The 15,693-nt window shown below is 63.9% G+C and overlaps 1 protein-coding gene across 11 annotated transcripts in view; it reads left to right on the top strand.

The window, feature by feature from the left end:
- The window catches only part of NCOR2 (nuclear receptor corepressor 2), a 159,875-nt gene that overhangs the window by 66,417 nt on the left and 77,765 nt on the right, over nucleotides 1–15,693 (top strand). For all 11 annotated transcript variants that reach the window (XM_054695417.1, XM_054695419.1, XM_054695425.1 and 8 more), the window contains 2 exons: nucleotides 5,612–5,668; nucleotides 11,288–11,340. In XM_054695417.1, coding sequence (XP_054551392.1) covers nucleotides 5,612–5,668; nucleotides 11,288–11,340 — 110 coding nt within the window. The remainder of the gene's footprint in view (nucleotides 1–5,611; nucleotides 5,669–11,287; nucleotides 11,341–15,693) is intronic.

The raw sequence follows: 15,693 nt of genomic DNA, 5'->3' as shown, positions 1-15,693 counted from the left end.
GCTCCAGTGTCTGGAGGAGGCTTGGATGGGGAAGCAGTTCAGGTGCTCAGAGCAGAGTGTGTCCAGACCGGACCCCGAGACCCAAGCACTCCCAAGTGGAATCTGGTCTCTGGTGGGTGGTGGGCTGCCTGTCGTCCCAGTCAGGCTGCCTCCCGGGCAGCCTCTAGATGTGTCAGGGCCTGTGTGTGTTGAGTCCCTCCTTTATTGTACAGATGAAGAGTCTGAGGTCCACAGGTGTGCACCTCCCTGCCTCTGACGCCCTCCTGAGCGGGGCCCTTGGCGCCCCTTCCTCACTGTCTCTGCTAGGGGATCAGTCCCCGTTGCTGGATCAGTGCTCAGAGTGTGTGCGGGTGGAGGGTGTGTGGGTCCAGGGGGCAGGTGGCTGCTCTCAGCCTGGGAACATGTGGTTGGTGTCCGTGACTGTCGCTCCGGACAGGAACTGCTGGATCGCGGGCGCGGCTGTGCCTCCACCTCTTGAAGCAGCAGTAGATGCGGGATGAGACTGATCCCTCCGGACCTGGGAACTGTGTGCCCAGCCTTGCCAAGCTGGTCACACTTCCATGCCCTGAGCCACCCACCCCTACCCCAGGTGGTACTAACGACATAATGATAGGAGAGCGAAGCATGATTTAGCCAGAGGTCATGGGTTCAAATTCCATTTCTGCCCTATTCTGGCTCCCTGGGCAGTTCATAAAACCTCTCGGTGACTCACGTTTCTCACCTGCTCGTGATGATAGTTACAGCATCCACCTTGTGCAGTGGTGTGGGGATTAGGTGAGTTTGTGGCGCAGTGCCCTTAGCGCAGCGCCTGGTACCGAGTGCGGGCGAGCTGGTGCTGTTCTGTGTCGCCGGCCTAGTCACTATTGTTCTTTTCTTCTGGGGATTGTTTGTGTTTTGCATGGTTTCGTTTATTTCCCTCCACACCTGTGTGCAACAAGTACTGTTATTGTCTTCATTTTGTTAGCACATGGATGCTCAGAGAGGGAAGGTGACCTGCCTGAGGTGGCACAGCAAATGAGCGGTGGGGCTTAAACTCAGAGCCAGGATTGCGCTGCCTCGGGGCTGCCCAGTGCCCGCCTTTCTGGTCCTTGGCTGGGAGAGCAGGTGCGGTTCTCTGTGGAGACAAGCTGGCGGCCTTGCCCAGACTGTCGCGGCAGTGCCCTCGGCCCTCGTTGGGGCTGGCTGATTCTGACCAGCGGGTGTACCGGCCCTTCCCAGCTGGGTGGCCTCAAAGGCACTGGCTTTGGTGACACCTGTGGGAATCGTGCTTCACCTCCTATCAGTGACTGGCCCCACAGACCTGGAGTTTGTCTAAACAGTAATTTGGGGGTCCTCCCAGGTCTCACCTGGTTTTCCCTAAAGAGGTGTGGCTGTCGATGTGATGGGTGGTCGCTTCTAGGGCCTCCCTCCCCCAAGAGCAGTCAGCCCCCACCTCCCAGTTCTTCCCCCAGGGATCTTCCTGCCTTGCTTTTCTGCAGCTCTGAGTAGGGAGGGTCCAGGGGGTCTAGGGGAGGGGCTTGGACTCTGGCCCAGCCGATTCCCTGAAGAACTGGGTGGTTTTGTCCGAGGTCTTCAGCTGCTCTGGATCCTGGTCACTTTCTTAGGTGCAGAATCGATGTGACTGCAGTGGCTGTGGGAGTGACTGTGTAAACTAAAGGGCTGTGTCAGGAAAGGTCCTGCAAGTCAAGACTCCTGGATACAAGCACAAAAACTCAGTTCAGAGCAGTTGAAGCTAAGAAGGGGTTCATTGAATCTTGCAATGCAAGTTAGAGATCTGGCTTCAGGTATGGGTGGATCCAGGTACTTTTTAAAGGACGATGTTTCGAGTACTTTGTTCCTCCATCTGTTTGCTTCACGCCAGTGTCGTTCTCAGGCAGGGGTCCATGGAAACGTGGCTGCCAGCAGCTCCAGGCCCACGTACTCCCCGCTCTCATCGCAGACAGGAAATTCTTCCCAGGTATCTCAGCAACAGTCCCAGTTTGGCTCTCACTGGGCTGACTAGTCACCATTTCTGAGCCACACCGAGCCCTGGGGGTGGGGTGAGCAGAGGGAGGTTTATACTGATCGGTCAGGGCTGGGCCTTAGGCCCGCCCCCTCCCTATGTCCTTAACCCGGGAGTGGTGTCAGCCCCACTACCTCCCTGTCCCGGGGCTTCTGCGAGGTGGAGAAGCTAGCTGGCCTGCAGTCTCTGTCCCCGGGCTGGTTTTCACCAGGTGGGGGCCCCACAGTTCTGGCCCTTGCTCAGGCTGGGACTTCCATGCCTCTTTACCCTGCTTTTGTGTTGATGGTGTCCTGTTGATGTGTGGGAGCTGCCAGCCTTCCCCTTGGGCCCCCAAAACATGCACACACATGCACATCAGCAGGTGAGGAAACTGAAGCCCTCGGTAGTTTCCCTGAGGCCCCCCAGCCAGTGAGACGCAAACCTGGGTCCTGGGCTCTGCGTGCTGGATCCTGGGTTGCTGAACGCAGCAGCCCTTGCCTGGTAGGTGTGGCACACCGGGCTCGGCATGCCACCCTGCTTCCTGGCGTCCTGCACGCCGCAGCCGTGTCACGGAATGGCCGCTGTTGCTCCAGGCGCCGGGGACAGCCGTGAACATGGCCCCCACCCGCGCACCTCGGCTTTCTCGGGGAGATGCTAATCAGCAAGTCCCCGCGTGTGGGCGCACGCCTGGTCTCAGACTTCTCCCACTGTCCTCGCCGTTTCTTGCGTTTGCCACCTCCCTCTGCCCCACCCCGGCCTCTGGCCTCCTGCCGCAGGGCCTTTGCCTGGCCGGCCCTCTGCTTACGCTCCCTTCCCACTGGACTCGCTCGCGCTGCTCCGGCTCTTGGCTCCAAGGCCCCTGTCGGCGAGGCTGCCTGGCCACACCGGCCCTGAAGCCCTGCAGCGCTGGCTCCTCCCTCCCCGCCTTTAGTTTTCCCCTCAGCCTGCTCACACGTAATTCCCGTTTTCCTTGTTGCGAGCAGCAGCTCTGTGAGGGCAGGGTCTCCCCTCGTGTATCCCCGCTGTGCCCCCGCACCGACGACACCTGGGATGTTTGCCGGAGCATGGAAGGAGGCCGGGGGGAGGGGAGAGGTGCCCCCTAGGAAGGGGCCTCTGGTGTGGGGCGCAGGGGCCAGCCGCGGGCCCAGTGGGTCAGCGGGGGTCCTTCTGTCTCGGCTGAGCCTCAGCCGAGCAGCCAGGTGGGCAGGAGCCCTTCAGCCGTCTGCCAAGAGCCGCCAGGATTTACCACCCCTTGGGAGAGCAATAGGATTAGATTTTAATCCTCCCTCCTTCCCGCCGGTCCCTCTGCGCGCTGGCGCTCGGGTCTGTCTCTAAATGCCACGCTGCCTGCAAAGTGCAGCTTCCCCGCCGCGCCGGGCTGCCCGGCTTTCTTGTGTGTTGGGCCGGGGTTCATTATCCACTTGGGGCGCATCGGTGAGGCACCAGCACGCGGAGGTGGGGCGGCTGCACAAGGCCATGCCCCAGGAGCTGCTCTGGGGGCAGGGCCAGCGGGGCAGACTGGGGAGGCGTCTGTGGGGTAGCAGCGAGCGGCCTGTGGGCCAGGAGCGCGGGGCCCGCGCGGGCAGAGGCTCAGGGTGGCTGTGGTCCACGAGGGAGCGTGAGGGGCCGGGGGAGGTGGGCCCGTGGGCTGTGTGTGGCGCTGACCGGGGGGGAGGGCGGGCAGGGCTCCAGGTGGACCCCCTGGAGGGGGGCGTGAGCCGGGCTGTGGAGCCAGGTGCTGTTGGGACAGGACAGAGGGCCCCAGTGGGAGGACGGGGGCCTGTTCCAGGAGGCTGGATTTCTGCAGGGGCCTCTGATTGCTGAGCCCCGAGGAGCTCAGAGGACACGGCCAAGTCCTTTCTTAGATTTGCCCACCTGAGCAGGGGTCCAGGCTCCCCCGGGCTGTTGGTGGGCCCAGCTTCGGGCCTAGCTTCAGGTCCCCACCACCCCAGCCGTGACCGGGACTTTCCAGGCGTCCCTGAGTCTGGCCATCCTAACAGCTCCAGGGGCCCCAGGCCCCTCCAGACCCCGTGGCCCCCCCAGACCCCGCACTCCTCATGCAGGAAGTGCTGGCCTGACGCGTTTGCTGGGGATTCTGCTCCACTGCTGCCCGGGCCCTGGAGGCTGAGGCTCCGCATGCAGCTGAGGGCAGCGCTGCGGCTGGTGTGGCCTGGAGGGGCGCGGGGCCAGCGCCCTGGTGGAGGGGGGAGCTGCCCCTTTATCTGTGTAGGGAGGTCCTGGATGGGATCCACCCCTGTCTCCCTCCCTGCCGGAGCCCGGAGGTCCAGAGGTGGAGGTGTCCTTCCTCCCGTCATCCTCTGGGCCGCATCCGCCCGCGGGGCCAGGCCTCGCTTCACCTGCGTCCGAGCCCACGCCAGACGCCGGGCTGGCGTGTGGTTCCCGGACTAGGGCGTGCGCTCCCTGCTTGGCTCGGGTGGGTGCCCATAAGTGACAGTGGCCATGCTGATCGTCCCCCGGGTGTCCAGCCCCACTCTGAGGCTTCTGTGTTGGGGTTCTGGCTCTGCAGAGAGCCCAGCGCACGGCTGTCTTGGGTGGGCGGGGTCCCGGGCTCTAGGCAGAGCGAGTTGGAGGGGCTCGAGCCCACCTGCAGCCCTGCTCTCTCGCCAGGGTGGCCGGGGCTGCCACACCCTGGGCTCCCCTTCTCCCTGCCCCCTGACACCAGGAGCTTGGGCCTCGAATTCTGTGGTCAGCCACGTTGCCCAGGGCCCTGGGTCACCCCCTTTTAGAGGATCTGAATTTGGGGGTTCCCGGGGGACGGTTTTGATCGGACGGTGGTGATCAGCTCGGCCTGTCTGCCGAGCCCACGCCAGACACAGACTGGCTCTTGAGTTCAGCCGGGTCAGCACCCTCCCTTGCCCTGGCTCCCCGTGGATACCCCACTTTGATCCCGCTCTGCCTGGATCTGACACGGTCACCTGGCCTGGCTCTGTCCGAGGTCTGGGTCCCGGGCTGGGGGCTGGGGGGCCTGCCACAGCTGACGCCCGTCTTCAGGGCCCGCGGTCCAGCCTGCTGACTTGGCGGCCACCGAGCCCTTTCTGCTGCGTGTCCCTGTGTTCCTAATAAGTCCCGGGCTGTGAGTGGGGGGGGGTGGGGGCCCTCAGAATAGTCACATGATTGTGAAACGCAGGAATCCTAGAAAGGGAATCTCGGAGCCTCTCTGGACCTCGTCCCGCCTCCCCCTGCCCCCAGCTGGCGGCACCGGCTCTGAGGTCACTGTGGACGCCCCGCCAGCCTCCGAGGGAAGGACGGCCTCTCCGGCTTGGCAGTGCCGGCGGCTGGCAGGAGCGGCCGGGAAGCGGGGCCGGGGGCGTGGGTGGCGGGGAGCCACCGAGAACACGGTGCGCTTGTTAGAATCGAAACTTGGCGGGCTTGCCAGGGACGCTGCAGGCGGACGGAGGCCTCTCTGTGTCTGTTTCCAGCCTGGGGAGGACTCCGGGGGACCCAGCCCCCCGCCCCCCACTGTGGATTGGCTTGCAGGGTTGGGCAGCTGCCCGCTGTTCCAGGAGGCCTCTATTTATAATCTGCCCTCTGTGTGTGTGTGTGTGTGTGTGTGTGTGCGCGCGTGTGCATGCGTGTGTGTTAATTCCTCTTCTTCTCGTTACCCTGCAGAAGAAGGCCGAAGCTGCACATCGGATTCTGGAAGGCCTGGGGCCTCAAGTGGAGCTGGTGAGCCGAGGGCTGCGTGGGGGTGGGGGGGTGCCAGGGCGCAGGTGGGTGTGGGGGGAGGCTCGGAGGAAGTCCTCAGTGTCAAGTGCTGCCTGGGCGGCAGGAAATCCACTCCCTGATAAGAGGACTGGCAGATACTGGCAGTGGGTGGGCCGAGCTGCGGGGGTGGGGGCGCACTGGCACCCCTGCTCCTTTTGGTGCCCAGTGTCCAGGCTGCAAGAAGATGGACAGATTGGAGGCCAGCCCGCTCGGCCTCATGTCGCCCGGAGCCTGTCCTCCGGGCCAGGCGGTCACGGCTCCGCTCAGATCGGCCCCAGGGGCCTGTGGGCCTGGGCGGGCCTCCCGGCCGTGCTGCCGCCGCTCGCCATGACATGGGAATAGCACCTGCCCCTTTGGGCTGTGGTGGAGACCAGCCGTGTCCTTCTTGCAGAGCGCCGAGGGTGCCCGGTGCCGTAAGTGCCCACGCTGGCGGTGTCCTCGGGGTCTGCTGTGGTCTTTGTCGTTGCCGGCGGGAGGGGCCTCCTCTCTCAGGCGCGTGCTCGCTGCCTGTGTCAACCGGAGGAGGGACTTGGGCCACCAGCAGGCACACCCTTGCCGGGGGTCTGCAGCCCCTGGCCTGGGGGGTGGGGGCGAGAGCGAGGCCTCAGCTCCAGAGAACTGGGCAGAGACATTCCCTCCAGCTGCCTCCTGGGACCGGTCGGGGTCTCACTGCGCTTGGGGGCCAGCTTGGGGGGGTCACCGCCACCCAGAGCTGCCGAGACAGGCACGGGCTGCGTCCGAGCCAGGCCGGGCTATGGGGGCGCGCTTGTGGGGGTGTAGGGGTGCGCTGTAACTTCTTTTGCAGCCTGCTCCCCTGGGGGTGCTGAGTGGCCTCGGGAGAGGGGCCGGTGTTCTCATCTGGTTGAGGGGGAGGCTGCCAGCCTCTACTTGGGGGTCTCCATGAGGGCCCCCTGAAGTGACACCTGCTTTCCTAGCACGCGGCCTTGCCTTTGTGAACACAGGCCTTTTCTGGGGGTGGCTGAGTTTTCGGCAGTGACAGCTGCCCCCAGCCTGGGGGTCCACCTCCCAGACCCCAGGCCCAAGGTCCTCTCAGTGGGCGGACACCACCGTGGGGTGCCCAGGGCAGGGGCCGGCTCCCTGGGAACCCTGTCTGGCTCTCCTCTCTGGACCCCCCTGGTTGGAATGGGGCCCCCAGCCTGGGGTCTTGCTACCCCGCTGGGCATGATTTCTGGGAAATCTGCAGCAGCCTCTTTTTCCCCCGTTTCAGCAGCTTTATTGAGATGTAATTCACGCTGCACAATCCCGCCATTTAAGGCGCGCGACTCAATGGTCCTGTGTGTTCACAGTTGGGCCACAATCAATTTTACAGCGTTTCACCCTCACAAAGCTCTCTGTGCCCTTAACTATCGCCCCCTTATCTCCTCCCGCCCCGCCCCCGCGCCCCCAGCCGCGTCCGTGTCCTGTGTCCATGGGCTGCTGTTTGGGACGCGTCCTGTGAGGCCGCAGCCCGTGCCCTGGGTCTGGCCCTTGTCACTCGGCCTCAGCCTTGCCCCGGGGGCTGGGCTCGGGCTGCCCCTGCCCCACCCGCCTTCTGTCCCTCGAGGGACGCCGGGTGGTCCGGCCTTTTCAAATAAAGCCGTGAGCGTCCTTGTGGCCGCGTGAGCCATGCTGTCGCCTGGCTGCTCGGGTGTTGGCTCCCGAGGACCTGCCGGCCGCGTTCCGCAGTTGCTCCTCCGTCCCACGTTCCCGTCAGCAAGTGGGGGCCGCCTCAGTTTCCCCTTCTCTCCAAACGGGGGTGGCAGAATTGGAGGCTGTACCTGACCATTTCCTTCCCCTTCCTGACTCTGTCCCTGGGGCTGTGCTCGGGGCGAATGTGGCCTCCGGGGCTGCAGGCCCGGGGCAAGGTGACCAGGCTGCGGGCAGGCCTCTGCTGGGCTCAGAGGCTCGGGACCTGAGAATCAAGTGGTTCTTTCCTGGTTCTTGGGGGGTGAGTGGTCATCCCCTGCGGGCGGCCCTCTAAGTGCCGGCTCCCTCAGGTTGGTAGCGCAGAAGGCCAAGAGGCGGGCACCCGGGGTGACGGTCAGCCCGAGACCGCCTGGGGCGGGGGCATTTGGTGAGGCCAGAGAGAGACTCAGAGACAGGGCACCAGGGTCAGGCCTTACAGAGGGATCCCCCCGCATTCTGGATGAAGCCCAGGGTATTGCCTTGCCCAGGGCTGGGGCGGGGGTGCTGGGCCCATGGGGTGTGGCCGGCCCCTTCTGCCCTCTCTCTCAGTCACTACAAGGCCGGCGTGGCCACGGTGTGAGAGCTCTGGGCTGGAGCATCTCATGTCCCTCTGCCTCCTTGGGGATCTGCATCCCCCAAAGTCTCTCCCATCTGCAGCCACCGAGGGCCACCAGGGACCCTCTGAGAGGTGCGAGGGGCACCCCATTGACTCCCGGGGGCGCGGCCTGGGCCCAGGAGAATTTGCCCTGGAAGGGAGAAAGTGGCGCAGCGTGCGCGCCTCGGCACGGGGCTGGCCTGGGACCCGCTGCGCGGTGGGGGAGGGAGGAGGGCCAGGCGGTGTGGGCGGCCGCAGCCCTGCTCCTGTCCCCGCGCGCGTCATGGCTTCCTTCCTGTTAGCAGGTGTTATTTTAAGAATGGCGTCACCGGGGGTCGAGGGCTGTGGCTGACACTTCATTCACTGCCAGCTCGGTCCACCCGGGCTGGTGGGCTCTCCTCGGCCGCCCGAGTCGGGCCGGTGCTCCCGTTCCTTCCCGGCCCCCTGCCGCTGCTCTCGCCTCTATCTTGTGCATCCTCCGCTTGGTGCTGTCCACCGGGGATGGTTTGCACCCCACTTTTTTTTGAGAGGGTGAGAGATGGGCCGGGGAGCTGGGCCTTCCTGGCGGTGCCCTCCTGCAGCCCTGCCCCGCTGGGGTCTGTCCTGTGGGGCTTTCCCCCTCGGGTGTTGTGGCCCCCAAGGCAGGCTGCCTCGCGGGGCTGCGCTGGGGCAGGAGGGGGCTGTGCCACCCTGCTGTAGTGTCCAGGGCCAGAGGTGTGGGGATACCCCGGGCCCTGCCCCCGTCAGTCGTGCCCCTGCCCAGAACGTGCCCGGGCCACTCCCCGCCTGCTCCTCCACGCGGGGCCGTCCTCGTGGAAAGCGACAGCTGCCAGGCTGCTCCCTCTGCTCCTGGGCCTGTTTACCTCGGAGTGCTCCGTGCGCGCCTGCTTGGGGGGCAGCAGAGCCCACAGTGTCTTCATGCTTCTGGGCTCTTCCTTAAGGGCCTGAACAAAGGCCCCCTGGGGCAGGCAGGTCACTCCGTGCCTGTCTTACCTGGCGCGCACCTGGGGTTCATGGGCTGGCCGGGACCCCCGCCTCCCTTTTTGGGGCCCGTCCCATCCTGCAGACACAGAGGCCTCTGCCTGGCTATCACTCCTGGGGCCTGGCTCTGGTCCTGGGGTCCCCACAGCCTCCAGAGCTTGTGGACATCTGGCTATTCACCGTCTTTACACCCAAATGCGGCAAACCAGTCACCAGGCCCTGCGTGTTCCGGCCCCTCGGGAGCACCACGAGGGGGTGCACTTTCCTCCGGGGGTGCTGGGGCGCAAGGTGGGCTCCATCCTTAAATCAGGGAACTGGGCCTGGAGGCCGCTCCCTGGCCTGTTTTATTGGCTGGCGGGGAGCCCCCGGGCCCTCTGAGCGCGGACGGCATGCGAAGCCCGTGTCTCTGTGAAGTCGAGCAGCGGGGCGCGCTCAGCCTGCTGGGAGTGCCTGTGGCTGGGCAGCGGGCTGGCCTTCCCGTCCTCGCCCCCTCTCAGACACGGGGCTGGCACCTCTGCACTGCAGGAAGGTCAGGCTCGCCTGGTGTGGGAGAGGGGCCTGTGCCCCGTGGTGACCTCTGTCCCCAGGACAGTCGCTGGGCTCACCCCCTGGAATGGCCCGGAGGGAGCACTGGGAGACGGTTGACATTGTCCTGAGTCCGGACGGCCTCAGAGCCCCACCCGTGGGCCCCCAGCCACCCAGGGCCACAGAGGCCCCCCCGAAGGGCCCGGCCCTGTCCGCAGGGGCCTGCAGGCCTTTCCTGGGGACGGGGCAGCTTGGGCCCTGTGACCTTGCTGCCTGCGGCAGGCCCCGCTGGCTGGGGTTATCAAGATGTTTGCGGGTGTCAGGAGACATCACCCCCAGGGAGAGGTTGTAGGGGGAGCCCGAGGCCCTCCCCTGGCCTGAACTTGGGCATCAGGATTCCAGGCTCCATCCTCCTAGCCTGCCTGGCCCTCCTGGACACTGGCCCTGGTTCTCCCGCTGCGAGGACCGGGTACCAGGGTGGGGGGGGGAGAGGGCAGCCCCGAGGGGTCTGCCACAGGGAGCAAAGCCTGCTGTGTGCTGGAGTCGAGGATTCTAGCTCTGCCCCACCTCCTCCAGCTGCCTGCTGGGTGCCTGCTGTCCCGCCCGTGGAGGGCGACAGTGGCCGTGCGCCGCTGCCCCAGCTGCCCTGCGAGCCCCTGTGATCATCTCAGTGAGCTGAGCCGGTCAAGTGTCTGTTGGTCTGGGCTCGGCTTGCTCCCTCCGTGGTTGGCCGGCCGCTGGGGCGGGCCCCCGCTGGGCTCCCCTGGCCTTCCACCGCAGCCAGCTTGTCCTGGGGCGGGCAGGCACACAGGAGAGGCGGCAGGGAGCCAGGAGCATGCCCCGCCTCTGCTTGCGTTCGTCCTGTCGGCCACGGGGGCGACTGCGGGGAGCCCAAGGAGGGGGTGCCATCCACGCCGTCACCCACCTGGCAGGGCCCTCGGGCGTCCGTCTGCCTGGAGCGCTGGTAGCCTGACCTCGGCAGAACTCCACTCGGGCTGTTTCCAGTGCAGGCCTGGGGCGCAGGCGGGCGAGCCAGAGACTCAGCCAGACCAGGGCTGAACCAGGAGGCGCATCAGGCCGCGCCCTAGCCCTGAGGCCTGCACTGCCCCGGTGAGGAGGGGGACAGGCTGCAGAGATGTGGGGCGCACTTTGGACCCCATCCCATTGCTGGAGGGCCAGTTCACCCACTTGACACTGCTGCCAGTGTGTGCGGTGTGGACGCGTCCTGTTTCCCACCCGTGCCTGGCGCTGGCCTTCTGTCCACTGTCCTGTCGCCATCTGAGATGGTGGACATGCCGTCTCCTGCTGGACTCCGTGCCTGCAGGAGGGGCTGGGGTCACAGCCCCCTGCGCCTCTCTTGTGCTGCCATTCCCGGAACCCCCCTCCCCCACCCGCCGTCATTTGGCTTCTGGCCTCTGCCAGTCAGCGGGGGTGGTTTGGACACAGAAGCTCAGCAGTTCTCCCTGCTCATGGCCATTGCTGATCTCAGCTCCCAGGGCGCTCAGGCCGGCACTGCCCGGGGCCCTGCAGAGTAGCCACCACGACCTTGGCGGGGAGGGGGCGGGGCTGTGCTGGAGGCGCCGGTCCTGGCTGGGCCCGGCTGGCCCTATGCTCTGCCTCACACCTGCGGTGCTTGCTGTCACCCCAGTGGTCCAGGGCCTCGAGCACCCGGGACCCAGGTGGCCCTGCGCCGGAGCTCGGCTGCTGGGTGCTTCTTTGGGGCTCTGACCAGCCTGGCAGGCCCTGCTGCCCAGCCGGAGCCCTCCTGACACGCCCCTCTCTCTCCTCCACAGCCGCTGTACAACCAGCCTTCCGACACCAGGCAGTACCATGAGAACATCAAAATGTGAGTCCACGGGCGTGGGGCCTGGTGCTCGGGCCACGGGGACCTGGGGTGGGATGTGGGGTCCTGGTTCCCACTGGGCGCTGGGAATGGGGGCAGGAAGGGCCCAGTGAGGGCCGGAGGTCTGGGCCAGGACTAGGGGGAGGGGAACAGACCTGGGAGTGTGGAAAGCTGGTGAGCACAGGCCTTGAGGGGGCTGGGGGGGAGCCCACATCGTCTTTGAGGGAGGAAGCTGTGCCTGGTGGAGGAGAGGGGCTCAGAATGGGGGATCACAGCCCTGGGACCAGCAGGGACCCTGTGCTTTGGTCTCTGATGCAGCATGTGTGGGAGCGCCCCGGGGTCTGAACAGAGGGGCCGTGTGGAGCTGCCGGGAGCACCAGTTCAGATCCAGAGGCCCCAGAGGTTGGAACTGATGTGTCTCAGTCTTTTCCCAGATGAATGTTGGGAGTGAACCTCTATCAGTTAAGTGAAGGACATGTGTGTGTGCTGGCATAGCAGGGGCACAGGGCTGTGCTGGAGATTGGTGCCTTCTGCCTCCAAGTAGGAGCAAAGCATCAGAGGTGTGACTACTGGAGGGTGACTGCCTTTTTCTTGGGATGCATTAATAGAAGTATACTCTCTTTGTTGGAGGACGAGGTATCACCTTATGTTGTTATGCGAGTATCCAAAAGGTTAAAAGGGCCTGGGTGTTAGGTTGGAGGAGGATTCTTTGGAATCACAGCCTTTGAACTGTCTAAGGTTTGTCATTAAAGGACACAGGTGTTCATATATGACCTCGGAGCTTTGGTGGTTCACTGGGCAGACCAGCCCAGTCTGATAGTCTGAGCGCCCCTGGGGGGCTTGTGGGTGTGCAGGCAGCTCCCCATCCCTGGAGGCATGCAAACATCCTGATGGTTTTGAGGTGTCCCTGGTGCTGGACTCGTTGACAGGGAGGCCCCTTACATCATAGTTTCTGAATCTAGTGACCAGCTTGGCCCCTCTTCCAGTACAGTGACATAGGGAGCAACGGAGAAGACCTCCTGTCCCCAGTGAGGCCCCTGGCCCGGTCGGGCTCAGGAGCACCTGGAGGATGCGTCACCTGGGTCGCTGGCGCGGGCCGCACACTGTCCCGGGGGGTGGCGAGTGCTGTGATTTCCACGTCTAGTGCAGCGTGGCCCGTGCTGAGGCCTGCTCTGGAGGCAGGTTCACCAGGTAGCAAATCCCTCCTGATTCAACAGCTGTCCTCTCTGCAGCTTCCTGGGGCCGCCTACTCTGGGGCCGCTGCTGGGGGAGTCCCGAGGTGGAGGGAGAGCCCGGCAAGGGGGCCTGTGGGGCGCAGGGGTGGGGATTGTTCTGGTCTGAGTCGGGTACCGGGAGCGTTCATTCAGTCATGCATTCACTCACTCGCTCGGTCCCTCAGCCTGCGGGGTGCCAAGCCTCTTCTAGGGCCTGGAGATTCAGCTGTGAACAAGACAAAGACCTGCACCCTCTTCAGGTTTTGTCTGGCAGTGGAGACAGAAAGTGAGTGGCTGGATAAGCAAGAAAATATCATTTAATAGAAAGTGCTGCGGTCACAGAACCTAAACACAGGACATACCTGTTTGTATTTTTCCTTTTGCTGGAAGTTTTCGATAGCAGCGTGATCACGCTGGGAAGGTACGTGGTAGATTTTATCACTGCAAATGAGCGATACTTTCAGCTGAATAAAGTGGTTGATTCCAGGTGATAAAAACACTAAGCTCCAAGCCGAAAAGCGAGAAAGGCGCTGGCGCGGCAGGCACCGCTCCCTCTATGTCCCTGGCCCGCGCCCCGCCCTCCCGGAGCCGGCCGGGCGGACCTCACGGCCGCGTCCCGACCCGGTCACAGGCGGACTCGCTCGGCTTGAAACAGAGACGAACGGTCAGAGGTTCTTACCTGACCAGAGGGCAGTTTTAAGTTGGGAAAATGTCTTTGCAGATGTGAGGCGATTACGTGGGCTAATCTGTGCTGCGAATTAAAAATGTTTTTTCATAGTTTTCCACCAATGTCACAATCGTGTCTGTATTTTTTACTTCCTTGTGGTTGGTCAGAGAGGACGCGGGGGAGATGGGGAGGCGTTGGGGAGGCTTCAGCCAGGAGGATGGGGGCAGACCTGGCCGTTGAGGGGGCAGAGGGTGTGCCCCGGGCAGGTGACGGTGCGGAGGCTGGCACAAAGCGCAGAGGAGGCCCGAGTGGCGCAGGGGTGGGTGAGGGCGTGCAGGGCGCCAGCCGGCCGCTCAGCCGTGGGGAGCGTGTGCTCAGTCTCTCTGGAGAGGGAGCTGGCGAGGACATGTGCTCTGGGGAGTCATGTCCCCAGGCCTTTGCCTCTCAAGCTTCCTCTGGTGCTGCAGGCAGGGAGAACCAGGGGCGGAGAAGACCTGGCGGTCACAGCAGCCACACAGGCAGGCGGCGGTGGGGGTGCAGGTGGCTCCTCACCCGACGGGGGCTGCCGGGTGTGGGTCTTGCGGGGTCAGGGCAGGGATGCCCCTTGGACGCCGAGACTGGGGGCCGGCAGCTGCGAGGACTGTGAGGCACTTCCTGAGCTGGGAGCCGGGGTGGCCATTTGGGGTGGCGAGCATGTGAGTGGCAGTTGTTTGTGTTCAGCACCCCCGGTTCCCCATCATCTGGGTGGGAAGAGCAAGGTCTGCCTCACAGGCTTGCTGGCCCTGGAGCTTGGGTTCGGGGCCCTGGTATGGTCTGTGCTTCTGACTTATCTCCAGGGACCAGGGAGCTATTCCTCACTGGCTCACTGGCTCAAAGTATTTATTGAGCACTTACTATGTGCCAGGCTTTGTTCTGGGTAGTGGATGGGCCCAGACATGTTGCTGGTGGCACAGGCTGTGATGTAGTCCGCTTAATGAGGACAGTGAGACAAGGGGGGGCTGAGTCCTGCCTCTCCAGGAGCAGTGTTTCCCCCCAACCCCCTCAGCCCCTCCAGCCCCACCCCTGGTCCTGCTGCTGCCGCAGTTGCTGCCAGGAGAGCCCTTATCCCCAAGGACCTTGCCCTGTCACTTTAATTTCCCTGTGTCTGCATGCTGGGGACGTGCAGTTAAAGTTAATTTCACACTTGACTTCCTGCTGCTCTGGCAATTTTGGACGTGCCGCGGTCACCTGTGCCCACCTCTGCTGCTCTTCCTCGGCCACCTGCCGTCTGGAGGCGCTGGGGAGCTTCTGTGCTCCCGGAGGCTCACTCTGTGATCTGGTTCAGGCTTCATGCAGCTGAGGGGGCAGGGCTGCAGCAGCACAGATGGCCCCAAGGCTGGAGACCGACCCCTCCCACCCAGGACCTGCTGGAAGGGAAGAACCCCTGGCCGATACCAGGGTGGGCATCCTGGAGTCCCATGCAGGCGTGAGGCCAGCTGTGGCTGTGTGGTTGAGGAGGAGCAGAGGCTGTGGCTGCTATGTGTCTGTGGGGCCTGCCGGCCAGGCCTGTCCTATGAGAGCCGGGCACCACGCCCTCCTGGCTCCTCTCCTCCCCAGGGGGCCTGAACGCCCCCGTGACCCTGTGTTCTCTCCTTTCCCGTTTTTCTTATCTTGCAGCCTGATTCCTTCCTCCTGCTGCCCCTGTTTGGGGGTTGGCTGATTGGAACGGTCAGCCCCGGGCTGTGTTGATGGAAAGGGCGCTGCTGGCCCCTGTTACTGTAATGGGTCTTCCCGGTCTGTGATGGAGGTTCAGAGATGTTGGTTACCTTACCCAGGTCACACAGCCGCACTCCTGGACTAGCTCGACCTGTCTGCCTTCGTGTTCTCTCTCCTGGGACTCGTGTCCAGGCTCTCCTCTTGCTAGCCCAGTGACGGTGACTGAGTCACGCCGCTGCCGGCTGTCGGTCGGTTTCCTTGGGATGTCCCCGATGTGGAGGGTGTCTGGCGCCCAGTAAGTGGGAGGTTCAGACCCTCACTCATCCCGTCTGTTGGGCTCTTTCCCGTGGCTCAAGGCCTTTGTGGGCTGCCTCTTCCTCAGCATTCAAGGTCTGGCTCCCCCAAATACCCCTTCTTAGCCCCTCCAAATTCACCATCACCCCTCACTCCTGGACCCAACACTCTCATTTCCCTTTGCCCAGCCTCTTCCTCTGCTTCACCCAAGGCAAGACTTCCTCCAGGAAGCCTTCCCCAATTGCCCCAAACTACTTTTTCAGAACCCATGGGCCTCAGGGCCTGTCCTACCCAGGGCCTGGCCAGACTCTCCTGAAACCTCCAAAGAATTTCGGTCTCTTTACTGCTCCCGGTTCCTGTTTTTCCGCCCGGTTCAGTGTCAGACAATGACAACGAGGCCGGCAACACCTTATACTCGTGGGTTTTTAAGCCCCCATCCTCTGGAGGCTGCAGATATCCTTTGTACCCCATAAATACCTCCAGTGC

The sequence above is a fragment of the Talpa occidentalis genome, unplaced genomic scaffold, assembly GCF_014898055.3.
Source record: "Talpa occidentalis isolate TD23 unplaced genomic scaffold, MPIMG_talOcc4v2.1 talOcc4.14, whole genome shotgun sequence".
In the NCBI taxonomy this organism is placed as follows: Eukaryota; Metazoa; Chordata; class Mammalia; order Eulipotyphla; family Talpidae; genus Talpa; species Talpa occidentalis.
The sequence above is the reverse complement of the archived record's forward strand: the minus strand, read 5'-3'. Positions and strand labels throughout refer to the sequence as shown.